This window comes from Eleginops maclovinus, chromosome 20 (assembly GCF_036324505.1).
Source record: "Eleginops maclovinus isolate JMC-PN-2008 ecotype Puerto Natales chromosome 20, JC_Emac_rtc_rv5, whole genome shotgun sequence".
In the NCBI taxonomy this organism is placed as follows: Eukaryota; Metazoa; Chordata; class Actinopteri; order Perciformes; family Eleginopidae; genus Eleginops; species Eleginops maclovinus.
This window is the reverse complement of record NC_086368.1, coordinates 15583465-15608274: the sequence shown is the minus strand read 5'-3', so window position 1 is coordinate 15608274 and position 24810 is coordinate 15583465. Positions and strand designations below refer to the sequence as shown.

The 24810-nt window shown below is 39.1% G+C and overlaps 4 protein-coding genes across 14 annotated transcripts in view; 1 reads left to right on the top strand and 3 right to left on the bottom strand.

Moving 5' to 3' along the window:
- LOC134882396 (AMP deaminase 2-like) overlaps nucleotides 1-6496 on the top strand; it is a 36802-nt gene extending 30306 nt beyond the window's left edge. For all 10 annotated transcript variants that reach the window (XM_063910046.1, XM_063910049.1, XM_063910050.1 and 7 more), the window contains 8 exons: nucleotides 283-414; nucleotides 518-681; nucleotides 1518-1644; nucleotides 1740-1903; nucleotides 1995-2115; nucleotides 2432-2605; nucleotides 2704-2814; nucleotides 3280-6496. In XM_063910046.1, coding sequence (XP_063766116.1) covers nucleotides 283-414; nucleotides 518-681; nucleotides 1518-1644; nucleotides 1740-1903; nucleotides 1995-2115; nucleotides 2432-2605; nucleotides 2704-2814; nucleotides 3280-3495 — 1209 coding nt within the window. In that variant the 3' untranslated portion in view covers nucleotides 3496-6496. The remainder of the gene's footprint in view (nucleotides 1-282; nucleotides 415-517; nucleotides 682-1517; nucleotides 1645-1739; nucleotides 1904-1994; nucleotides 2116-2431; nucleotides 2606-2703; nucleotides 2815-3279) is intronic.
- A 4-nt stretch (nucleotides 6497-6500) lies between these two features.
- On the bottom strand, nucleotides 6501-13342 carry eps8l3a (EPS8 signaling adaptor L3a). Its single transcript, XM_063910053.1, is given in 22 exon segments — nucleotides 6501-6912; nucleotides 7000-7132; nucleotides 7547-7635; nucleotides 7828-7926; nucleotides 8043-8133; nucleotides 8217-8263; nucleotides 8377-8521; nucleotides 8971-9116; nucleotides 9741-9815; nucleotides 9917-9990; nucleotides 10283-10388; nucleotides 10517-10626; nucleotides 10629-10667; nucleotides 10751-10878; nucleotides 10965-11029; nucleotides 11114-11263; nucleotides 11887-12045; nucleotides 12134-12198; nucleotides 12283-12356; nucleotides 12454-12543; nucleotides 12803-12828; nucleotides 13146-13342. Coding segments are annotated over 20 exon segments (1872 nt in total). The 5' UTR covers nucleotides 12519-12543; nucleotides 12803-12828; nucleotides 13146-13342; the 3' UTR covers nucleotides 6501-6900.
- Nucleotides 13343-14674: 1332 nt separating this feature from the next.
- On the bottom strand, nucleotides 14675-17961 carry efcab2 (EF-hand calcium binding domain 2). The gene is made up of 7 exons (XM_063911562.1): nucleotides 17851-17961; nucleotides 17247-17331; nucleotides 16434-16506; nucleotides 16195-16271; nucleotides 15805-15847; nucleotides 15554-15620; nucleotides 14675-15388 (listed from the first exon to the last, which is right to left on the bottom strand). The coding sequence occupies exons 1-7, from the start codon at nucleotides 17873-17875 to the stop codon at nucleotides 15270-15272; spliced, it is 489 nt and encodes a 162-aa protein (XP_063767632.1). The 5' UTR covers nucleotides 17876-17961; the 3' UTR covers nucleotides 14675-15269.
- A 645-nt stretch (nucleotides 17962-18606) lies between these two features.
- Nucleotides 18607-23573, bottom strand: irf6 (interferon regulatory factor 6). 2 transcript variants are annotated; one of them, XM_063911238.1, is made up of 8 exons: nucleotides 23320-23573; nucleotides 22809-22987; nucleotides 22007-22202; nucleotides 21814-21912; nucleotides 21455-21721; nucleotides 20647-21039; nucleotides 20385-20503; nucleotides 18607-19725 (listed from the first exon to the last, which is right to left on the bottom strand). In XM_063911238.1, the coding sequence occupies exons 2-8, from the start codon at nucleotides 22980-22982 to the stop codon at nucleotides 19495-19497; spliced, it is 1479 nt and encodes a 492-aa protein (XP_063767308.1). In that variant the 5' UTR covers nucleotides 22983-22987; nucleotides 23320-23573; the 3' UTR covers nucleotides 18607-19494. The 2 variants fall into 2 exon arrangements, with proteins under 2 accessions (XP_063767308.1, XP_063767309.1); XM_063911239.1 differs by having other exon boundaries at nucleotides 22809-22983; nucleotides 23320-23561.
- Between the last annotated feature and the right edge of the window lie 1237 nt (nucleotides 23574-24810).

Below are 24810 nucleotides of genomic sequence, written 5' to 3'. Positions count from 1 at the left end.
GAAATGGGAGCAACAATACGAGTATCTAATTAAAGGTTGTGTTCAAAGAGATATTGTATAACTATTGAAGAGTAGCATTGCCAGGCATAAGGAATATTGCTCTTCATATCTAAGACAATTTAAGATTAAATTCAGCAGGTTTATTCCAGACATTTGGACTTTATTCTGGAAATGTAAAATTAAATTAAATCTTCCTCCTATCATATTTGAACCTTATGCCTGGTGCATAACACACTTGGTATAGAAAACAACTATCTTTGACTTGTTGTGTTTACTTATCAGGACCGTAACACATTCCATCGGTTTGACAAGTTCAACGCCAAATACAACCCCATCGGAGAATCCATCCTCAGAGAGATCTTCATCAAGACTGACAACCACATTGAAGGGAAATACTTTGCACACATAGTCAAGGTGTGAAGAATATCCTATTATTGATGATATTTACCTCAGCCACACCATTTATCAAAACAAAAACAAACGTATTTATTGACATCTCCTGTCACTACCTATTCAGGAGGTGATGTACGACTTGGAGGAGAGTAAGTACCAGAACTCCGAGCTGCGCCTGTCCATCTACGGGCGCTGCCGGGACGAATGGGATAAGCTGGCTCAGTGGGCCCTCAAACATCGAGTGTACTCTGATAATGTGCGCTGGCTCGTCCAGGTGCCCCGTCTTTTGTAAGTAATCTCTGACGTGGCACATTTTCATTGAATGTTTTAAAACTGTGCCACATAAACAGGGTTCCACTTCTTGACTCACATGTACAAATAAAGCTCTGCGTGCGCTGATTTCTTTTGCCTTTTCCACAAAGTTAGACAAACAGATAAACAAAAAACTTGAAAGTGTATCGTGAGGTCAAAGTCTGTGCCGATTCCCCATTTCCGAGGCTCAGTCCCACCCCTTCCTTATATAACATCTGACCACAATAAATCCAAATGATTCTTAAAATATGTAATTGAATACAAGTTCATAAATTGAAGACCTAAATTCATTTAGAACATATTTTTTTTTATAAATCAACACAAAAAATGGCTCTAACAATCTCTCTAAGTTGCTTTACCAAAATGAATTGAATTAAAACAGTAAATGCATGTAATGTCTACCTTCCACTGGCAAAGTGCAAAAAGCATCAAAGAGAACATCCAGACAGGACAAATTAAAAATACGTTTACAGAAAAACACAAAGGAAGTTCCATTAAAAGCAGCACCAGTTAAATAATATATAAATATATATGTAAAATGCTGTGGTCTGAGGTGCAGGAGCAAACTGGCCTAAAAAAATCTAAATAAGATGGTGACTCTTTCAGATTAATGTATTTATTGTGAACAGCCAGGACACAGGACCTTTAGTCTGAAGATTTCTGAGGGCACGTCCCTTTATTCGAGAAAATATAAATACCACAAGACAAGCAAAGCACACACATCATATCTCCTGGCCTTGACAAGGAAAAGTGTTTTTTACACAAACAATCATCTCTATGCTAACAACACATGTCACTGTTCTCCTCTCCAGTGATGTGTACCACACAAAGAAGCAGCTGGCTAACTTTGAGGAGATGTTGGAGAATATCTTCATGCCTTTGTTTGAAGTCTCCATCAACCCGCGCAGTCATCCAGAGCTGCATCTCTTTCTGGAGCATGTGAGTATCCCTTCACGAGAAATCTAAGCTATCCAGATAATTCAAACTAAAAGAGACTAACCTTTTTTGTCTTTTTGTGGCATGTTTATCCACAGGTGGTGGGCTTCGACAGTGTGGATGATGAGTCTAAGCCGGAACACCACATCTTCAATCTGGACAGTCCGCTGCCAGCTGACTGGACAGAAGAAGACAACCCGCCCTACTCCTACTACCTCTACTACACCTATGCTAACATGGCTGTGCTAAACCACCTGCGAAGGTATAGACCTGCCAGAAACATTCCTAACACCCAGAAATCCTTTATCAGGCCTTGCATCCACTCAATTTGTCACTACATTTGATTGACACAGGCGCAGAGGCTTCCACACGTTTGTCCTGCGACCTCACTGTGGGGAGGCGGGGCCGGTCCACCACCTGGTGTCAGGTTTCATGTTATCAGAGAACATCTCCCACGGACTGCTGCTCAGGAAGGTCAGGACGGGTCCAACTATAAAGACTAATGTGTGCTTAGTTTTACCATGTTGACTTGCTAGCTTTTTCTGAATGGTGTTTCTCTTGGTTTTGTTGATATAATGGATTGTCAAAAATGTGATGTTAGGATGTCATGTGTTGTCTGCGGTAACCATGGTGGTCCTAAATGAAGTAAAGCACAGCACATTACCCTGACACAAAAAATCTTTCTCAAAATCATTTAGTAACTATTCAAAGTATTCTGTCACACTCTGCCTTCTCTTATCAAGTAGGTTTAGGATTCAATTTGACTCACTCTCTAATTGTTATCCATTAGGCTCCGGTGCTGCAGTATCTTTACTACCTGGCTCAGATTGGCATCGCAATGTCACCACTGAGTAACAACAGCCTGTTCCTCAGTTACCATCGCAACCCGCTGCTAGAGTATCTGTCCAGAGGCCTTGTGGTCTCTCTGTCCACTGATGATCCTCTTCAGTTTCACTTTACCAAGGTCAGTTAGAGTCTAGTTTGCGTTTTAGATCAAAATAGCATGCAGATGATCAGAAGTGCTGATATGACACCTTTCTCTCTGTGTTTATCTGGCTCCAGGAGCCTCTGATGGAGGAGTACAGCATCGCTGCTCAGGTGTGGAAACTAAGCTCCTGTGACATGTGTGAGCTGGCGAGAAACAGCGTCCTCATGAGCGGGTTTTCACACAAGGTAAAGTCTCATTTTGTGTTTCTCAACCTGGGCAAACACTCGCCTGCACATCTAATGCAATTTAGTAGAACAACCTCGTCCTAAAAATATCCTTCCATAAAGTGTATATTGTTCAGTTGTTGGTCCCATTGTAGGAAATCAATTATATTGTTAATTAAGCAAGGTTTTCTTATTTTTTCCTGCAGCAAATTTGAGAACAGAATTAAGAGACCACTCCAAATGCATCTTAAATCTTTGTATGTATGGTAGCCATTCCAGTGTCTGTTGAATTCCAACACAGAGAAATGTTGTCAATAGTTTATAGAATACAATACATTTTTCCGGGGCTGTATGTTTATCTTCTCACTTGAGAACCTATTATAAAGTCACATATGAACAGCTTTTAGCTTGGCTCAAAATCTCACACGATTGACTGACTGTCTCAAAGCACCCAGGCACCACTCATGTAGTTCCTCTTGATTTCAGGCAAAAAGCTACTGGTTGGGCCCCACTTACTCCGACGAGGGTCCTGCCAGCAATGACATCCGTCGTACTAACGTCCCTGATATCCGCGTGGCGTACCGCAGCGAGACACTTTCTGAGGAGCTTCAGCTCATCACTCAGGCTGTCGGCACCGAGGAGCTGGACACTATCAGCGAGGAGGACGCTCTGTCCATGGGCCCTATCCCGGAACAACACTAAAGCCACAATAACCGCGACTTGTCCTGTGAATCCCCAGCCCTGTGGTCCACCCAGCATGACACGGAAGAGACGTGGTGGGAGGGTAATTCCGTTGCATCCCACATACAGTATAAACACCGCAAACCATCACTCTTGAAGTATGCCGCACACACAGATACCAAAAAGCCAAGGACGCAGTGCTGCTAGAGCCATACAGGTTCTTCGTTCTTCAGTTTTTTTTGTTTGAGTCATTATCTGGTTTAAGTTCCAAGTTCCTAGCTCAGTCATAATAAAGGTTGACCAACACATATGTTTCTTGTGAATTCAAAACCGAAAAACACAGGACGATGTTGTCTTTACATCTCAGTCCAAGAGTGTGACATACTGTGAGTCAGCAGGTTGTATGAATACACCAGACACATTACTCAGCGTGTAGTATCTGCGTTCTACAGAAATACTGACATTGGAACTTTCTCCACATAAACCCACTCTGAACACGGCTTACAACCTGGTGCATCTACTATCTTCATTATACAAACTTATCAAATGATTACAGGTTCAGTTTTTATGGAAACATTACAGCTGTAGGTTGGATTTACCCAGAAGACTCGTTTCATGTTTTAAGCTTTTTCAGGTTTGGAGATGTACAGTAACTGAATGAGAGAAAGGATGGCACAGCTTCTGGTGCTTCTTGTTGTGGTTTCAGATCATGTATTCGTCACATTGCACACAAGGAATTGTTCTTCCAAGATTTATTGAGCTCAGAAAATGACTTCCTGGTCGTCCACTGCACACACTCCAGGAGGCTCAAACTTGTCTATTGCTGCAAATGTAATCCAGTAAATGTTCACAATCCTCCCATTTTGATGGTGTAGACGAGGGATTTGAATCATAGCACAAATGATCATGGCTGGATTTAGCATCGTATGAGGAGAAAGCTCTTAGTGACCTCACTGTGGTCATGAAGAGAGGGACCCTCTGTTTATAACTCATTCCTTCCCTTATAGAGAAATCACAAAGTTTAGTTTTATTTCTCCGTCGCATGCAGTGCACTGTACATATGCAACAGGACAAGGTTTCGCAGTGCCTTTTCTTTTTGAGCTTTATCCTGAAAACCCCATTTCTTTTGCAGTCTTCTACACTAGGCCTCCAAGCTGTTGTAATATCCCCACCGATGGAACTGAAACCACCAAGCTGCATGCTCGGTGTAACGAAGCTTGGCCTTTGTTTGACAAGGACATTCAGTTTCTATTTCTCTGCTTATAGGTGCTTTATTTGCATGCCTGCATGAGTAATGGATGGCAGGCGAGAATGAGTGATAGACAGCCAGCTGTAATCTGAAGTTTGAATTACTTCAGGGCTACACCAGCATTTGAGTCAGAAATCTGTTTGCATTAAACAGATTTAAACTAAGCACTGTTCACCATGTAGATACAAGCCAACCATGCTGGGACACGGGCCAAGATGTTTGCATGGTCCTTGTAGCATTTCCTTTTTTTTTTTTTACTTGCCCCAAATCTGATCAAAGCTGGGATCACATGTTGCGTTTTACTCTCATCATATTATTTCTCTACCTGCCACTGGACACGGGCCAACTTCCATCAAACTGTGAGCATTGTTAAGATGATTAGGATGAAAGAAGCTGAATTTGTTCAGCAAGAATAAAGTTGGAAGTAGCTTCCAAGTGTTCAAGGGAGGTGCCATGGTTGTCTGCTTGTTTGTTGGGTTTCATGTATAAAGCGTATTTTTTAAAGGGAGTATAAAGATAAGAGATTTTATATTCACAATATATTGATGTCAAGGTTTAACTATTAGTTGTGTTGCTGTTTACCATTGTGAGTTAGCATTGTGACATGAAGATAGTCGCTCAATAAACGTTATTTTAATTTGTTAATCAGAACATTTAATAGTACAGTAATTACAATATGTACATGATATATATATCTAACTTTAAAGCCAAAAGACTTCTGTTGTTTTTATTAGGAAAGAATCATTTCATCCATTGATGTACATTGCCTTGCCCAATGACTTCACACACTTACTTCTTGCAACAATCTGTAAGGTAATTATGGGAGTTAAAGTTGTATTTTTTTGGCGTACCGGCTGTGGTGCGTTATTCCAGAGGTTGGAATCTGTACTGAACCTTCTCCATCCATTCACAACCTTTTGTATTCTGTGTTTATGACCCTGTCATGGTTTCACTTTTCTTTGTTTTATCAGTCAGCACAGAGCTACATGTCTGCACAACATCGTGCAGCCTACCTCATAAATACTCATTTCTAAACGTTCTCTGTGTTTCTGTGTCCTCAGCAACAGCAAACCACAATTTATGGATTATTTTCATTATCGAACAATCTTTTTCCGGTTTACTCAATTATTTGTTTGGTCTGTAATCATCAAAAAATTGTGAAGAAAGCCCATTATGATTCCTTTAGGACCCTCTGTGTTGAGATGTTTTAGTCCAGACTAGAGTCCAGTTCCCAAACACATTTGCTTTACTTTCATAGACAACGTTACGAAGCAACACATTTTCACATTTGAGCAGTTTAAATGAGTCATTTTTGCAGATTTTTTCTTTTGACAATCACGTATCAATTAATTCCTGTAAATATTGGCGCATGAGAAGTGATGCACATAAAACAGAACATTTAAAGATGCTTTTATCTCTAAGTAGTAACACAGCAATTATTTGGATGCCATCACAGAAACCAGTAATTCAAATATATGCGCTACATTACTCACATATTTATAATTCACACTGATTTATGTGTCATTTCTATCTTTAGCACTCATTTATTACATTTGTTATGCTCACTCTCAAGATATATTTGTGTGCAGCTTATATTTTTCTCATTGAAATCTTTGTTTTTACAAAATCTCGTCCCTTTTTCGACATTTGAATTTTATGGCCATGGATCTGTGGCCAAATTATTGCCTGAAATGAATTGCCAGTGTTAAACAGATGCCTTTGACAAGGTTCATGTGTAATGTCTGAACGAAATAAAGCATGTTTATTCACTAAGATGTTGTATTGTGCCAGAAAACTTTTATTTACAGGTTACTGAATGACCACATACATAAGGCTGTTTACTCACCCGCTATTGTGTTACGTCATGAGGCTTTGCTAACATCATAAAGCAAGACATTTAGCTTTCTTTAGTAGTGCTGGAAACATTGTTTAAATGCACTCAAACCATTTCAACTGATTAGATTACACTTTTCATTTACACCAGATTTCACAACTAATAAACCAAACTATATATAAATTAGAAATCACATATTTATAATTGGATACATGAGGATAATATTCCTAACATTCTTTTATAATTTCTTATTCAAAAGTGTACAGTATTTAGTGACTTGGGAGAATGTTTTGGTCCATGGGGATTTCTTGTTCTCCTTCTTTGGTTTTCTCTTGTCGGTCTCTTACGTGGCAACCTTCGGTGTTCAAATGAAAACTGTTAGACGTGTTTTTTAATTCCTGCCAGCATTAAACAGTGGACCCAGGTAAAGATGGTAACTTACACTCATGGCGGATTTGACTGCTTGTAACTGGAAGAAGACTCGTCCTCCTTCCTCCTGACACACGGTCTTCAGTTCCTCTCGGCTCATCCCCAGCAGCATGGAGCCGCTCAGCCCTCCCAGGCAGCGCACAGTGCTGCAAGACATAAAATATATATTAATCTGTGGCTCACTTCTGAATCTCTGAAGTTTATTTGGTGTAAAAAGGTCAAAGGCTTGCTCTAATATTAAAGGGCAGTGACTTTTTATACAAAATTAAGAGTTGAGCTCTAAAAACACTGGTCTCATTATTGATAATGCACCTTAAAAAATGTTTTAATTAAACACCCTTCTACACTTCTTTTTAAACCACATCCAGTTTGACAGGCTTTCTGCTCAATCCCGTACCAAGATGAGATAAAATAACCCTGATGATACAGAATGAACCCCGACACCTTCAATGAACTTAAGAGACAACGCCTTTTAGGTTTGAGTAGGTTATAACCAAATAAATGAATAAATAACCTTTCTTTAATGTCTTTAAAAACGAGTTTAAAAACTATTTACTTACATTTTACTAAAGCCCTTGTCTTCCAGCCAAGCTTTCACTTCTGCGGGCTTGGATTTCTTCGTGAGGACAGCAGGACCCCAAGGCCCCGGCTGAAAAAAGTAATGGTATTGCTCTATTTTTACTGAAATATAAAGATGAGTATATAGAGAGAGAAATCTAAAGATAGAAGCAGATTATGGAAGCAAAATGTTCAAAGTTGACCAGCGCATGAAGACCAATATTTCTGACTATGGTGTCTCACATTAACACTAAGACACAGACGACCTGATTGTGGTGCTCACCTCGATCTGTCGTTCAGCCTCCAGGACATTATTGGGAACATAGCCCTCCTCCCCTGCACTGTTCCTCACTTTCCACCACTGCTTCGACATGTCCAGCAGCTGGAGATGGAAAGCAGAGCCAGTGTTTGGATGAGTTTTGGGCATTTTCTTTTCTCTTTTGTTTTAACCCTTTTGTTCAATGCAAGCAATACAGCAAGAGGAGTCGGTTAACTCACCTCGACCACCTCTCCTTTTCTCACAGTGAGCTCTCTTTGGTTTCTTGAGATGAAGTCATACGTGACATACATGTTACGCGGTTCAACAAAGCTGAAAAACACAAAGGGCAATGTTAAATGTTAAACTTTGAACATTCACCTGGATTTTATTTATTCTTTATGGGTTTGTTGTACCGTGATTTTTTGGGGGGACGAGCTGGTGTTGTCCACTTGGCTGGAGTCTGTACAGGAAAAGTAAAACAGGGTTGTGTTATGTTTTAACTTTTCTCCCTTTTCTCTCCAAAACCATCGGTTTGTGCAGGTGTTGAACTGAATGTGTGATCTGGAGTTGTACCTGGTTGGGTTGAGGTTGTTGACGCTCCTCTCTTCTCATTGGTTCACTGGGTTCAGGGGCTGCAGTCACCTCAGGGGCCTTCCAGCCGTCTGAGAACTTCAGAGTGTATGTTGGGATGTCCTCATCGTCTTCTGGCCATTGGGTACTAAGTATATTGTCAAAATCATTACCGGTTATTATGTGGACACTGAAGACACACTGCAGTCTGACATATTTTAGTAAATCAACTGGTGGAGGAAATACTCAAATACTTTACTTTAATAAAAAAATATCAATACATCAAAGGTAAAACTAATTATCAGAAAATAAAAAGTAGCTAATTAGGTAAATGTACAAAAGTTTTATCAGGCAGAAAAATAATGTTATCCAATAAGGTTATTTTTTGGAGGATAATCTGATTTATCTGTTGTAACCCTTTTGAACTCCTTTGTGTCCATACATGTAGACACTAAAGTAAAGTAAAAAATACATCAAAACTGATCTTAAGTTAATGTATTAAGTTACTTTTCTGTGATGGGGCTTAGGATTTGGTCTCATGCAAATGAAAAGAGAAAAGCTACAGTTCATTAGGTCCCACACTGTCCAATGTCTCACCTGGGGATGTTCCAGGCGTCTCCCAGAGACTGCCACAGCTGGTCCTCCTCTGTGGACGCCTCTTCACTCAGCAGACGGATACACTGAGGCGTCAGCAGCGGTGCCACGATGGTCTTCGGCAGATCTTCAGGGCAGTGAGATACCAGCTGGTGAGGAAAAGAATAATTAAGAAGGCAGTTCTTCATTAGGCAGGTGCCACAGAGGATGCACATTGGACTAGCACCAATCATTTGATTAGTGCAATCATGAGGTTCTGAAAGTCTATGAGTCCCCTTCTTATGTAACATGGAGGCCAATTAGAATATAACACTTAACACTGGGTATCTCCACCTGCTGCTTGTAAACTTTGCAACAGGGCACCATTATTTTCCTGTAAGTCAATTGGGAGGGCTTAAAGATACTGGAGCTATAACAGAGCGTTTCAGAAAGACATTTTTACAAGAAGTAATGTGTTTTTCTGAACATTGAAACATGCAAACATATACTAGTAGAAACACAAAGTACAAGTATGCACCGAAAAAATTTGCCCATTAAGAACAGAACATAGAAATTCATTATTCAGAAGAAAACCCCAAAACTCAATAAGATACTGAAGATACTCAATGATATGAAGATAAATAATAAAGTATGTGATTTAAAAGGGTTTTAAATGCATTTTCAACTTTTGAGCATTTTTTTTAAATGAAAAAAACAACATTATATATTTTTAAGTTAATTAACATTAACTTAATTATTAAAGTGTATTGGAATTACGAAACGAGGTCACTTACGAATGCTAAGGTGGAAAATAAGGAGTGAACAAATTCAGGGGCGCTAGGATTATTAATCCTTCCATTGAGCTCCCCCTGTGAACAGAAACATTTCACAATTACACAAACTGTACACTACAAAGTGAAAATTAGCAGTACTGTCATTACAACATTTAAATATAATAAAGGTCACATACCACCAGGTTGAAACCATATTTGATTTTATGGAAACACTCTTTAAACTCTGCTGCAGTTGGCATACCGTCTGGGGCTAAAGAATACAAATAAATACAGAATGATTCACAAGTTTTCCTAAATCATAAGAAATTGTAATAATCTGGCACGCCTTTTAAAGTCATGGTGTATTATGTCATAAGTAAATGTATATAAAAGTCATGGAAAGCCAAAGAAAGTTAATAGTACAGTATGACACAATAGGTTCATAAACATGTAGTGATTTCACAACTGATGATATTTTGTGTAAAATCTAATTTCATTGACTGTGTATTATCCTTTATAAATTCTGACATGTATGTCTGCCTTTCTTCACCTCTTTTATTTACCTTTTCCTTTTTTCTTTTTCTTCTTTTTCTTTGCATTTTTTGCAACTACTGCAGCTACTTTTCCCATGAAGATTTCTATGTCACCTAAAATATGATTCAAGATGTCCTGTAAAGAAAGATAGATAAAGAAAGTCATGTTCACATTATGCTGCTCTTGAATCTCACATAACAAGTTGAAACATGTATTAAAAAACAGAATGAAGCATAAATTCTGATGATCAAATATACACTTACTACATTCCTGTCCAGGTCTGTGTATTGACGTGGGGTCGACATATGTTCTTTTTTGGTGGTGGAGGGCTGCGGTGATGGTGCCCTTTCTCTTGGAGGTGGGTCCTCCTCTCCTCCTCCTCCTCCTCCTGAGGTACAAACACTTCATCCTCCTCTATATGCACAAAGAGACAGAAGGTTGGAATTGATTTTGACTTTATAAACAATAACAAATACTTGTATATCTCACAGACTCACCATAGTCAGGAACCGTCCATTGGGGCACTGAGACAACAGCAGGCTTCTGCTCTTCTGGTTCATAACTATCGCCGCCGTTACAGAGGTATTCCATACCCTGATGTCTTGCTATTGGTCCTACATTGCTGCTTTAAAAATGTTAGAGGTCTTTGAAATAAATAATCAATATACATACACAGTTGCAGGTATTTGTTGTCTGACTTAAAGATCTTACCTGATGCTTAAATCATTTTTCCTACGTGACAATGCTGCTGAGAGATCGCTTTGGACATGGTCAGCCTGTTAGCAACATAAAAAAAATGTACTCACTCATTTTGTTTCAGTTTAAAGTAGTGGAAATCATTTTTAGGGTTTGGTCCTCACCCTGACATCCTCACACTGAAACATAAAGACGGTGGTGGTTTGTTTCCCCTTGGGCCGGACCGACATTGTGAGCAGGGAGTTAAACACACCAGCATCCAGCACAGCCTTCATCTCCAGGATGTCACTGAAAGACATGGACTCCAGCTCCTCCTGACAAAAGGGGATGTACTATGTCATGGACCACATACATTAAGGGAAAACCCAGCATTAAGCATCTTCACGTTTTTGTAAATATGTTTCATGTCTCAAAGCACTCTCAATTAAGAACTGTGACAATTTTAATAAACAAAACGGAATAAGGTAAATAAATAAATTATACAGTATATTGTTAAGGTTATGGGTTGCCACAAAGCTATACAACAGCTTCAATTCTCCTTCCTGCTGATGTATTTATAGAAGTGTATGTCGTCTGCTTGGAAGTGTAAACAGATGTTAAGTTTGAAGGAAACTGAACCTAGAGAAAGCATGTACACTTACTGAGGCAGGTACATTGGTATTCTTTGAAAAAACAGGATTTTCCTCCTTTGTTCACAAAAAAGTTCTCATATCTAACCTTTACGAAAGGAGGGTGTGATTGATCGAATTGTATGAATATAGTGTTCAACTGAACTAAGATATTGTGACTGTGAAGGCTGGAACATATGATTCACATCTGTTTGCTTTGCTCCTCTAATCACCCAGTGAACCTTTACACCGTGGGTGGGGTGCACCTCGTCCTGGAGGAGATTACTCCCAGCATATTTGTGTTTCTGTGGGTATCACATGCAGCTCACCTTGGTTTCTCTGTCTGTGAGCAGCAGGTTGGCACCGCGCACCTCCAGCCTCATGTTCTGACCCCACACACGGCCCATCCCGTCCAGCAGCTTCAGCCGCTCCACACAGTCCCCCACGCTTCTCAACTCCTTCCCGTCAAGGTCACAGGTGAACAGGTGCTGCAGCAGGGAGGAATTAAAACACATGATCAAACATGGCATGATTCAGGAGGGATAACATTTGTTTAGATATTATTACGAAGGTTACCTCCACTCTGTACCGTAATTTGTCCATCATCTGGTTTACTGACACTGCATATTCCTTCCTCTGCGCTGTTGATCATTAATCAGAACACTTATTATTTATGAATTTAACTGAACAGGTGTACCCACTGATCATGTGGAGTGTTAACTTACAGTAAACTGACTTTGCACTGAGCCTCGACAAATTTGACACCTGGGAGGATACCTCATCCATATTTGAGAAACCACTGTGACAAATTAAAACAAAATACAATATCAATCATCTGCTGATGAATACATGAAATAACACAATCAATCTAAACATAAAGATTGTGAAATCCATACCTGGACTGGATGGATCCAGCATAGCTGCTGGTGTCGTTGCCAAAGGGACTGATACTTCGGAACATCTTGTCCACTCTCACCTGCCTTATCCTAGATGATATTAACAACACACACCATAAATTATGTTGCTGGTATGAGCTGCGTCAGACCTTCTGAAATAAATATTTGATCAGGGGAAGTTTGTATTCCATTAGAGTTCTTTAAAGCTTGTTGTAGCTTTGAGAGAAAAAAAAAAACGTTAACAAATGTACTAATCTAAATTAGCCTTTGCTCAAACAACAGCCTGGTTATTATCAATCAATGTAAAATGAACGAATGGGTCTTGAAATTATAAAGTGGTCGTAGTCACCTCGCAACACAGAGAGATGATCAACCCAACGACAAAAATAGCCATGAAAACAGTCCAAAGGTAAACGTTATATAAAATAAAATATAATAAAATAAACACAACATACTTCAAACTAAAAATGATTACTAATCATTAAGCTAATTTTTGAGTAATAAGAAAAGTGTTAGTTCTGTTCTGTCAAAATGTGATACTTTGTGGAAGATAATTCTGTAGACTTAGTTTGGATCGTGTTAAATGAAATGCAAACACACAGCAAGCCTTGACTACAGATGGTTACACAAACAGCGAAAAAATAAGAAAATATCGAGTGTATTGTGGAGATTAATGGTCAAAAGCTCTTACCTTTGGTGTCTGCTAGATGAATGTTGTTGGATTTTTTCCCCTATAGTATGAAAAGAACTATTTTAATCCTGCTCTGTCCTCACTCAACGTCTTCCTTATAAAAGAGAAGGACAAAGTCCACACCAGTAACAAAATGATCTGTTGAACACTGAGTCGACTCAGTTAAGGGTGTGAGATCTTTAGTGTGGCATCCCATCCGAGCAAAGGTTACCAGATACAGAGGAAATCACCCTGGAACAGCTTAAAGTTCTCCAGGTCTAAAAATAAACTTGAATGCCTTATCAGCATTTTGTCATTTTACCGTCTTACATTTTTGTGAGATGACAAGCGTTGAGCAACAAGGCTCAGTTCATATCTTTGTATCTTCCTAATCTAAATAGATTATTAATATGGGCCTATAAATGGGTAAATCCTATCATAGATAACTGCCTACAACACAACAGGTACATGTTATAGTAAATAAAACAGATCTACCAGGAAAGAGGAGATAAAGTGTTCAGTATATTGCTAAATGTATTACAAACTTCTGGTAAGGGTGGGTCATATCTTGGTAACCGTTTCATTCAATTGTACTTTCTTGATAGCAATGCATGACAAAATCTCCCTTGAATATACCACCCCCTGTTTAAAATGCTTTCATTAGTCGGTCCCATTCCACTTAAGTCCACTTATTAATCTAATGTACATATGGGATTGATACTACAGAAAGAGCTCTTGGGAAAGATAAACAGAGAACAAACATTTCAAGTGTCAAGTTGCAGCACTTCTTATCTCCGTCAAACTGTGTAAACTAGTTGGCAGACTGGCTCCACAATAAAACAACCACGAGCCCTTCCTTGTTTTTTTATGTCACACTGCCAAACATTAACCAGAAAACGTTCCTCAATGATGTAATGAACACAAGGGTGGGTCACATGGGTCACCTATTCATTTAAATACCTAAATGTATCGAGATGAAAAACCTGGAAAAAGTACAGAAATCCAGTCTGTTAAGCAGTATTGGAATTATTCGCATCGAGGACAGAACTTTCTATTCCTACTCTACAAGAACAGGCTCAAAGTTGCATTATATACTAAATTGAATAACCAAACTGCATATAAACTATTAAAATATAGCTTCTGTGATGAGTCACATCATCAATTCTGGTTACCATTTAATGCCTGATGAGTACCTTTTACTTTGAAAGGTTTTTTTTACTTAATGTTCGCTAACACTATTTCCTTAAATTTACTTAACTAAAACAGCTTCCAGGCTGAAGTATAAAATATATTTATCAGAAACTCATAGTGCTGTTTTTAGATGAAAAAATGGTGGAGCATATTTTTAATTGAAATGTTATTAAAAGATTAATTTGAGAAGTCTAGCTTCACTTGGACCATAGCTTTATGCTTGAATGTGTTTATCAAACAAAACAACACCTGAAGGATTTAAGGTATGAATAAGTAGATTAGGATATAACTAAGAAACAAGGAGACTTCAAGAAGTGATTGACAAGGGTGGGGGAAATAGGACCCAAGTGCAGCAGCAAAGGGAGGCAGGTACAGGTAAAAACAAAGGCGAGCTTTATTCCAAAAAGCTGTTTTACAAAAATACAAAGTTTGGGAAATCCAGGACATAAAAAACACCGGACTTGACACATTAAGGATGATAACGAACTGACAAAGAACAAAAGGGAAAGCAGGACTAAATACAAAGACACTAATCACAACACAAGCCACAGCTGGGGAGGGGAGGAAGAAACAGGAGGGCCACAGGTGACAACAATGAAACAATCAGACACAAAGAAAACCAAAAGACAGGAAGTAATACTACAGATGACAAAACAGAGGGAAACGATTTCAAAATAAAACAGGAAACAGACACAAAACAAGGATCATGACAGTGATCATGAATATAATCTACAAACTTTCATGCAAAGAATTATTTCTCCCCCCCAGAAATTCGCAATTTGTAGCAAATTGTAATTTATCTGAATTCAACAATTCTGGAAACACAAAGTGAGGATTATCATATGTACATTTGTTTATTATACCATATCAGAACTACTAGCACAACATAATATCAACAGGCATTAACACAACATAGTAATATTTTTCAACATGTTTGTAGACACACTGACATTGTCTACATGTCCGGGTCAATGGTCAGCTGGCTGATTAGGTCTTTGTAAAAGACAACATTCTTCTCATGGTCAGCGAGTGCTGTCAGCATCTCATCCATCTCCTCCTGAGTGAAGAGCTCACCTGGTTTACACAAAACCATAAACAAACACAGCCATGGTTTAAAACAGTTTTTACATTATGAGATGTTTTGAAAAAATAGTAGGGGGAATGTAAGATACTCAAAAACATATCTGAGGATCTGTTCTGACAAATCACAAAGTGGAAACTGAAGGCTTCTGCTTTTACCTTCCTGTGTCATGTATTTCATCAGCTCCTCAGGCTCTAGGTATCCTTTCTTTTCTTTGTCCAGAACCTGGAAATATAGAGTTATTGATGTTATGCTTTAACAAATAACAGTTACAAACACGGTGAGGTTAGTTTCACTCTGACAGCATGATATCTGCCAAGTCTTGAAGGCTCTAACTCCAACTTTATTTATACTGTGCAGACGCGGGCACTACAACACTGGAGAATATGAATAAACAAGCTGATCTCACCTCAAAGGCCTGAAGCAGGAGGTCCTCAGGGATTGGAGGGAACCTAACACACACACACACACACACACACACACACACACACACACACACACACACACACACACACACACACACACACACACACACACACACACTACATTTACCCACACAGAATAACACAACTTTAAGAGAAGGTGGCATACATTATTTAAAGAGCTCTGACGTGTTATTTTCTTGGTTGATAAAAAAAAAACCTGAATGATTAATGATCAAAAACAGAGTTACAGTGGATGACCTTATAACCACATTTCAATTCAGTGAAATGCTTCAGTAACATCCTCATAATAGGTACCAAACATCGCTACTGGCATTAGTCAAGAATGTGTATTGGAAATAAAATAACTGTCTTACTTGTGCTCCAGCAGCACTTTACTCATGACTGGGAGGAAACTGTCCAGTTGGATGAATCCTGTGTGGTCCTCTTCAACCTGGTTGAACAGCACACAATGAGACTGAGTTTTGGCTTTTTAACAAGCTGAGACATTTCCAACAGAACTGATATCATCTTTTAGTTGCAATTTCAAGCAGTCTATACATGCAGGTTGCCATAACTATTATGCGCAAAATAATTAAAGAAACAACGTTCTGACCTCAGCTATTAAGTCGTGTAGGTCTGCTTGAGTGGGAAAGCAACCCAGGGAATATATGATGGTGCCAATCTCTCTGGAAAACAAAATTAATGTTAGACCACACTATTTATCTGAGCATATGCCTTACCTGAGTAAAGTCCCATTTACAATGTTTAGTTGATTAGACGTATAATAAAATTCCACCTTTTAATTACTGTGTTGAAAATGATGATCTAAATCAGGTGTTTCCCAAAAAAATTCGCTGAGGGCCACATAAAGAAAAGCATGCGAAGGACTGGGCCCCTCACTAGAGGTGGGGTATATTGCCTCATAAGTTAAGTTACAAGATAGCAAAATCAATCAAATGTAGGTCAATTATTCTTGATACTTGAATATGCTTTAAGAAACATCACAGCTCTCCGTAGGTGTTCATTTATTTAGTAGGCAGCTCATCCCTTAAAACAGAAGCCTCGATTGCTTCTTATATGGGGAAAATGTCTATTTCAAATTTGTTATGTAAATCAGTTATTGGGATTTTTTTAATCAATTATATTTGTTTGAACATTTGTTCAACTTTAATTGACTGAATTTATTTGAGAATTGGGCTTATTAACACATGAATACTGCTGTGTCATATATTATTTTTACATATTTAAGAAGTAGAATTTAACAAAAGTTTCAGGGGAGGGCCTTATTCCATTATACTTTTAGCATTTGCTGTGGGCCAAATAAAAGTGGGCCATGGGCCGCATTTGGCCCTCGAGCCATAGTTTGGATGACCCTGATCCAAAGGGTTCAAAGGAATGTGTTTCTACATTACAATATGGAGCTCACCTGACATCCACCGTGTTGTTAGACTCATAGTCAAATGCTTCAAACGCTGCTCTGATCGTCTTGTGGACATCCGACACTGTGACTTCTAATAGACCAAAGAGAGGTAAGTTTTATCTGAATACTTTTCCCCCTCAAGTTTCTTTTGAAAAGTCAATAGATGTTTATAAAGATGGGTTATAAATAAACATATTCCAGGTTTTCATTACAAAAACGTTAAGGTAATACATTTCATATAAACACAATATAAAACAATAAATTGTACAAAACATAAAAAATGTAAGGAAATGAAATGAGGATAACAAAATCATTTGAGGTCTGAAATCTAATTGTTCAATAGGACTTAAAAAATAACAATCTTGTAATATAACACCTACCTATTTACAATCTTAAACAGAAATTACTTGAATGTTTTTGGTGTTTTATGAGGTAACAGAAATATAGTGGTTATTATTTTCAATCTTACTGATCAGAAATAACTCCAAAGTCAAATATTTCAAGCAACAAAAAAAAAACGATCACCTACTGAACCATCGTTTTTAAGACAAGTCACTGTTGTTGTGTGACCGTAGAAAGTTGGTTAGTGAACAAGCTAACTCCTACGAACCTGCACTCTGCTTGCTCTCCGCCATGCTCGCCAGGTTGTTGTTGTTGTGTTGCCTGGAAACCGACTGCTGTTGTCAAAGGAACAGCTTGTTCAATGGGATGTCCAACAGACAACACTCTGGATCCAGCGGCGGTTTTTTCCTCACTGTCACCGACTGTCAGCAGTCAGAGGACGGTCAGCTAACATCCGAGCCCTCGCTCTTAATCAGAGGGGTTTCACTGTCAGTAAATCATGTGTACTGGGGAAGATCGGGACATGAGCACACCAATTTTGGAGATGGCCAATTTTGTCCTCACCACTTTGCATTAGGATAATTTGTTATTCTGAAAACAGCGAACATATAGATAAATGTGTCTTAAGCGGCCCACCCTTTTAGATTACTGATGTCTCATAAATTATTTGACAAAAGTACTTAGTTTATAGTTCAATAACTCAATTACTCCAAATTCACACCACATAATACTACACTACAATACACTATTAAGTCAAATATTTATTTGGAAATGATGTTATTCAAATATAAATTAACCTATTATCTACAAACACCCCTACTGTTAAAGAAAACCACTAGAGGTCAGCAATGCTGCAAGAGCACATCCGGTGCTGATCAAAGCGATCAAGCAGCAGAATCACCAGTCATCAGCGGGTCATAAAAGTAAACCAACACTTTTGTACAGAGGTAAACTATTTTACCATTTTGGAAAGAAACAAGTAACCTGTGTGTGTCAACATAACAAAAGTAATTCATAAACTCGGTTATCATTTCTGCAATTTTATTGATAAAATAAACATGCAATCACAGGATAAATTCAACTAGACGTAAAACATAATTCAGAACTCCAAAGTGCAGTGGCATCCATATTAAAAAGGCTCCATGTAGCTGAATATTGTTTAGTTAAATGCTGTCTGGATATAATACATGGCTTAAAAATCAAAGATATGTTTACAAAAATAGAGTATAATATAGATGGAAAAAAAAATAAAACAACTGAAGACAAAACTGCAGACGAGGTGACGGGACAACTGCCAATTTTGTCAAATGGGAAGATCTTTTTTAAGATTTGTTAAAAGAGTCGAAACACCCAATATGCTGGCAGGATAAATGGAGCCAAATAGCCTGTTTAAAGTAATACATGAAAGTAACACATGAATAGAAGAAAAATAACATCTATGCTTTCATTTATATTTGCCTATATTTTATAATCCAATGCTAGATGTGTTGCTTTAACATTTTCACGAGACAAAAATATAAAAAGGTTTTCGGCACAGTGTAAAGACTGCAGGAAAATCTGGTAATCACTGACCAGTTTTGTATAAATAGGGCATGGGGCAGTCCGTTACTCATTAACTAAGTTAACTTAAATGTCCCCTGGCAGAAAGCAGGACTTTGGCCCCTGCAGTCACTGCATCCGTCTGTAGTTCCTGCCCACATGATGTGGAGGGATGCAGGTTTGAACGAACTACTTCTATATACACAAAATTATAGTGAAAGCACTTTACATGAGAAAAGCACTATAATCCTACAGTATAGTGTTTACATTTCTGAATGTGATTACACATACACACAAGTACTTATTTTAACTCTCAGTAGCACTGTGGAACATACAGTGATATATGATATATGTTGGTTCAGAGTGGACTGCTTCACTGTGCCTGCAGAGCCTGGACGATGTTCAGGCCTGGGCCGGGGGGCAATGCCCAGCCGTCCTGGCCCTGGTGGGTCTGCAGCAGGCAGTACAGCTGCTTTAGGTGGGTCACTATGTTATCTTTGATATCTGGGATTGAGATCTGCAGGCGAACGCTGCCGCTGTCGAAGGACCGTGTGCTGTCCCCTGAAAACATCTCGCTTATCATACGTGCCACCACTGGAATGATCTGCAGGACAAAGAAGGGACAGAGGACCAATATGAGTCACACAATCAGGCACTCCTAAAAAAAAAAAGAAGTATTGATTGCCTGTGGTTAGCATATAATGAGGATGAATAGTTGCTCCTCAGGAATGAAAAGGACAATATGAGTTATGTGAAAAGTGTTTGTTAATTTCTATTTGCGTAACAGCAGTGCCTACCAACCCCTAAACAATCAAAGAGACAACCCAAAGAAGACTGGGACTGGGACTTAGAGAAGTGTTTAAGATCAAGGGTGAGTACAGGTAGATTGAGATGTACAGTAGGCTATAGTAAAAATAATCTCTTAAAAAATAAAATAATATAGCATGTAAACACCTTATATGAATAACCCGATACAAGAATGAACTTAGAAATCAAATCTTGAAATATGTCTCCATCAAGTAAAAAAAAAAAAAAACTTTAAATAAGGAGATATTTTCCTGGGTATTGTATAAAACCATTTTCATGTGACATATTTAAGCACTTTTTGCAGGTTAATATTCTTTTTGAGTAAACCATTATTTCAACTGCTGTTAAACAGCGATGAAGTTTGTCCATGCACAGATATGAAGTGCAGACTGCTGATTAATGGCCTGTATTGTCCAGAAAGGACCACAAAGATTCTTCATAAACAACATGTCTTACCTGAACCATGATAAGTTTCCTCTCCTTGGGCCTACCATCAGGCCACTCCTCTCCAAAACATAGGTTGATTTCAAATAGAGGAGGGATTGGGGTCTGGCCACGCTGGTGGGCTATCACTCCTGCACATCATATAATAATTTATTAGGATTAGATTTGCTGATCAGAGAATATAAAATGTTCCAATTGAAAAGCAAAGTCTTCATTCAAATGTACATATAACACAAGTTGTTGGGCCAATGGTAAAGGTGAGAGTTGTTCTTACCACTGAGAAAAGACTCCAGGCAAAAGAGTTTGATCTTCCTCTGACGCTCTATAAGATTTGGAGCAGCAGGATTTGGAGCACAGGGACCGGACCAGTACACCTTGCACTGGCAGAGACGCACTGCATAGATGTCGTGACCAACGACCTCAAGGATTAGGCCTCTGTCCATCACATCCAGCAGGCGGTTAGTGAAAATCCTCTGCTTCTCGTTGGTAATGTGCTCCGTGGTCGGAAAACGTAGCTGTTCCAGGTTCACCGGGCCAAACAGCTCCTCCTGGTTGACCATGGGGCCGAGATCTCCGTAGAAAAGCCTGCAGCCCTGCGGGTTACTGACGTTCCCTGTGGGACACATCTCCTTCCCTCTGTACAGGAACTGCACCTCCAGATCTGTCACTGGTACAGAGAGAGATACAGACTCATTTTAAAACCATGCATGACATTTCTGTTTTCAATAAAACTATTCCATAATTTTAATTGTACTGATCCTTCTAAAAAAAAGTATTTGCCCTGTGGCTTATTCCTCTATGCCATAGACTTCCAATGTTGTCTATAAAGCGACATAGTTCACTGGCTGACGTGCCACTATACCCAAGCTGTAAATACTTATAAAATCACCGCAATAACAAATAAAGGGAATATTTTTTGGTATGCTGTGCAAGGAAATAACATGGACCGGATACTATCCTTTTTCATAAAATCTAAATATACACTCTGCTGTTTTGGAATGAGAAGAAAATTAATTCCTTTCTGTTGACTGTTTCTTTTATGATGTGCAGTGATTTCAACACTAGAGGAAGTGCATGTTTACTCGGGAGAGAACTGATCCACGTCTCTGGAGAGGCGAACAATGTATCGGGTAGAGAAGGAGGATGCATTGGGAGGTCAGGCAGAAGAGCAGGAGGAATTTCACTCAGGGGTGTAGGGTGCATCTCCACATCCACGGGCTCCTCTTTAGGCCAGATTTTAACAGGCTCCTCTTTGGGCCAGACCTCATTTGAAGGGGGACAACTGGAAGGTTGCATGGGGGATCCAGAGCTCATAGGAGACCACATAATTAGAGGAGAGGGACTGGTGCCTAAATGAGGAGAGAATAGAGAAGGGGGATTTTGAGATACTGGTAGGAAATTAAGGGGGAAAATGCATATATTATGAGGAGAAGGCATTCACCATTGGATGGGTATGGTGGGAGGGACTCTGGTGTGTCTGGAATATCTTCGTCACCACCATCTTCCTCACCTGGAGTCCAAGAACCAGCATCTGAGGAACCTGTGGGGTAAATATTCCAAAATCAATTGAAATTAAGGAAAAATAGCAATAGAGAATGAAAAAAGTCACTCATATTTAACCGGCTCTTGTTTACCTTGGTTACTGAGGGGCTGTGGGATGTCGCAGACATCATAAATCTTCAGAGGGTTCATGGGGACCTCTTTCGTGCCATCGTAGACAAGGTTGAACTCTCTGCTTTTGTTCAGAGCACATCGAAGCTGGGCTTTCCACTTGGCAGGATCAGGTTCATCAACGCCCTCTTGGAACTTCCCGGTCTCCACAGCCCACGCCTGGAGGAAATATTTAAACACAGCGGAGGTATCAATATCACAGTCCAGTTTTACATTTCTGAACTGAATCCACATATGTATACTGTCTTTTTCAAACGTAGGCACACATGTATTTAGATATATAGCAAAAGAGACTCGCACCCCTAAAGATTTCCTTTCTCATGACAACACGACCCAATTAATGTGTTCAGTAAAAAAAAAGGGATTTAGCATTTCTAAAGTTACAACAAATGTTCACTTTCTCAAATAGTTCATTTTCAAAAAGGGACACATTGCCATGAATAAATAACAGTCTACATGAGCCAAGTTCTTTTTTAGAGCTGGAAGTCAAAATGAGGCCTTATGCAACTCGCAAAACCAGATATTTCTCCAGGGACATGCACAGAGATTTGATATTTTATGACTTATAAAAGCATATTTAATAACCTTGCTTAAAATATGAAACGCAAACAAATATCGATAAGACAATAGAGCACACAGTTCCCTGCTTGTGCAGCAGTGCCAACATTTACAAGCGCTGCCTCAGGGTAAACAAACACTTCGTTACATGGCCTACATTCCTTTCTCTTTTAGCTCAACCATGACATCTGTTGAGTTTGGGTTAACCTTAAATATGGTGTCCTCGTCCTCGTGCTGTGGTGTATGTCGTGTCGCGTGTTTCCATGGGATCTTGAAACGCATGGCCTCGCGGTCAATCCACACCAGCCCCTGGTATCGGCCGCTGTCCACCTGAGACACCAGCCAGGGCTTCAGGCGGACACGTCGAGGGGTGACCGACATCCTGACTGACAAGACAACACACACCGATCAGTACACTGTAGATTATTACTCTGAATCATCTCCTCCAACAGCCATAGAGACGTAATATCCTCAGTGACCAACAATGGTGCAGCAGTGTTCCCTGAAATCCTGCGCATCCGGATTATCCAAACATTTAACAGGCACACTGACAGTCGGGATACAAGTTATTACATATGCACTTATTTGTCATATAACTAGATCTGCTCGCAGGTTATATCCACTATTTAATAGCTAAACGTATGTATCAACGTGAGATTTAATTAAAATAATTCAGGTAAAAAAGCCACCAAACACGATACTAACGAACGACAAATACCTGTGGTGAACCAGGAAGTTGGAGAGGTCTGTCCTTGTCGGCCTGCTCACCAGCAGCTGGAGATAAAACCGTGTTTCCTCTGCAAAAACCCAAAGTGTTGCAGATTCCCCCGAAGAAAAAGTTAATAGATAATCATTTGGACGAAGGTGTGAGAGAATAACAACAAATTATTCCCGGGGAACTCTGGTGTTGTTCACTCTGGCTCGGCCCTTCCCCTCTCCTTACCGAAACTCAGGTATATCTGTGACGTCACGCCGGTGACACACCTTTTTCTGAGCAGCTGAGGGAAAAGCTGTTCCTGAAGCACATGGACACACACTTTATTTTTCCATTGGAGCATTTCACTGTGAGCCAACTTCATAACATTCTCATGAGTTACGAGTCTGACAAATAGATAAGCTGCCTGATCAGGAATAATTATAAAATGATCCTAATGTATTAAATAAATAAATGCTTTTATGGCTCAATCTGACACACGTTTGTTTTGGCAGCTGACGCCATATTATTAAGATGTTGACATAGCACATCGACATGTTATTTTAATAGATTTTTTAGTTTAAAAAAAAGATTATACATTTCTCATTCAGGGATTTATTTACCCTTTTGATTTTGATTTTCCTCCACTGGTGCATTATATTTGTTTCTGAAATGGTGTCTTATTTGCTTTAAAAAGTGTGTGAAAGAAAGAAAATACTGTTACTGTAATTTAGGATTTATTGGTTATTCATTAGATTGCGTATAAAGTGGCCAGCATTGCGCACTAGCAAGTGACTCAGCCGGCCACAGATTAAGAAGTTTCCATAGAAAATAAAATCGTATTCACTGTGCATTGGCACAAGTGGACGGTTGATGATGATCCTATCATTAATAGTACACAAAACAGCCCGACAATAATAAACCACACCCTGAAACTACTCATGGCTTTGAGAGCGTGTTTCTGACATCCAGCTGCGCACATTTGCCTTTGGTTTTCTTGGTTTCGGATTAATATCCATAATGGGCCTATCGCCATGTGTGTGTAGTGCTAATTATTAGCATTCTGGGATGGATGGTCTGTCCGACTCTTTATAGGTGTGTTGGTTTGTTATGGTTCCAAGTAGGTCACAGTCCCATCACAAAGGATGAAGCCTGAAGGAATCTCCAGGGGGATACCATAATTTATTTCACATAAAGGGGGGTGTAAGGAGGTCTCCAGATTATGTATTTAACACAACTAGATTCATTTTATCAGATTTTTAGCATTTTTTGGGATCCAATCCTCCTCTGTCCTAAGACTAGTCTGTCTGCATTGAGAGATAAAAAACATTACTTGACTTTTTAGAATGTAAACAGTCCTTCTGTGTCCATAAATCAACACACACTATTTTAATGTGAAACTATCATTTCGCTTAACACAGACTACAGGCTGTCTAATGTTGTAACTCGACAACTGAAGAACAACAGAAAGCTTTAAAATTTGCCAGGGTTCTAAAACTGCAACATTTATTAGCT

Excerpts from the sequence above, each read along its gene's own strand:
- efcab2 (XM_063911562.1), bottom strand. The coding sequence starts at position 17,875 with ATGGCGGAGAGCAAGCAGAGTGCAG. Across the intron at positions 15,621-15,804 it reads TCCTGCTTCAGGCCTTTGAG|GTTCTGGACAAAGAAAAGAA; the intron begins GTGAGATCAGCT and ends CTATATTTCCAG. Across the intron at positions 15,389-15,553 it reads GAAATACATGACACAGGAAG|GTGAGCTCTTCACTCAGGAG; the intron begins GTAAAAGCAGAA and ends TGTGTAAACCAG.
- irf6 (XM_063911238.1), bottom strand. The coding sequence starts at position 22,982 with ATGTCGGTCACCCCTCGACGTGTCCGCCTGAAGCCCTGGCTGGTGTCT. Across the intron at positions 21,722-21,813 it reads CCCACCATACCCATCCAATG|GCACCAGTCCCTCTCCTCTA; the intron begins GTGAATGCCTTC and ends CTCCTCATTTAG. Across the intron at positions 20,504-20,646 it reads CCTGGAGTCTTTTCTCAGTG|GAGTGATAGCCCACCAGCGT; the intron begins GTAAGAACAACT and ends TATGATGTGCAG.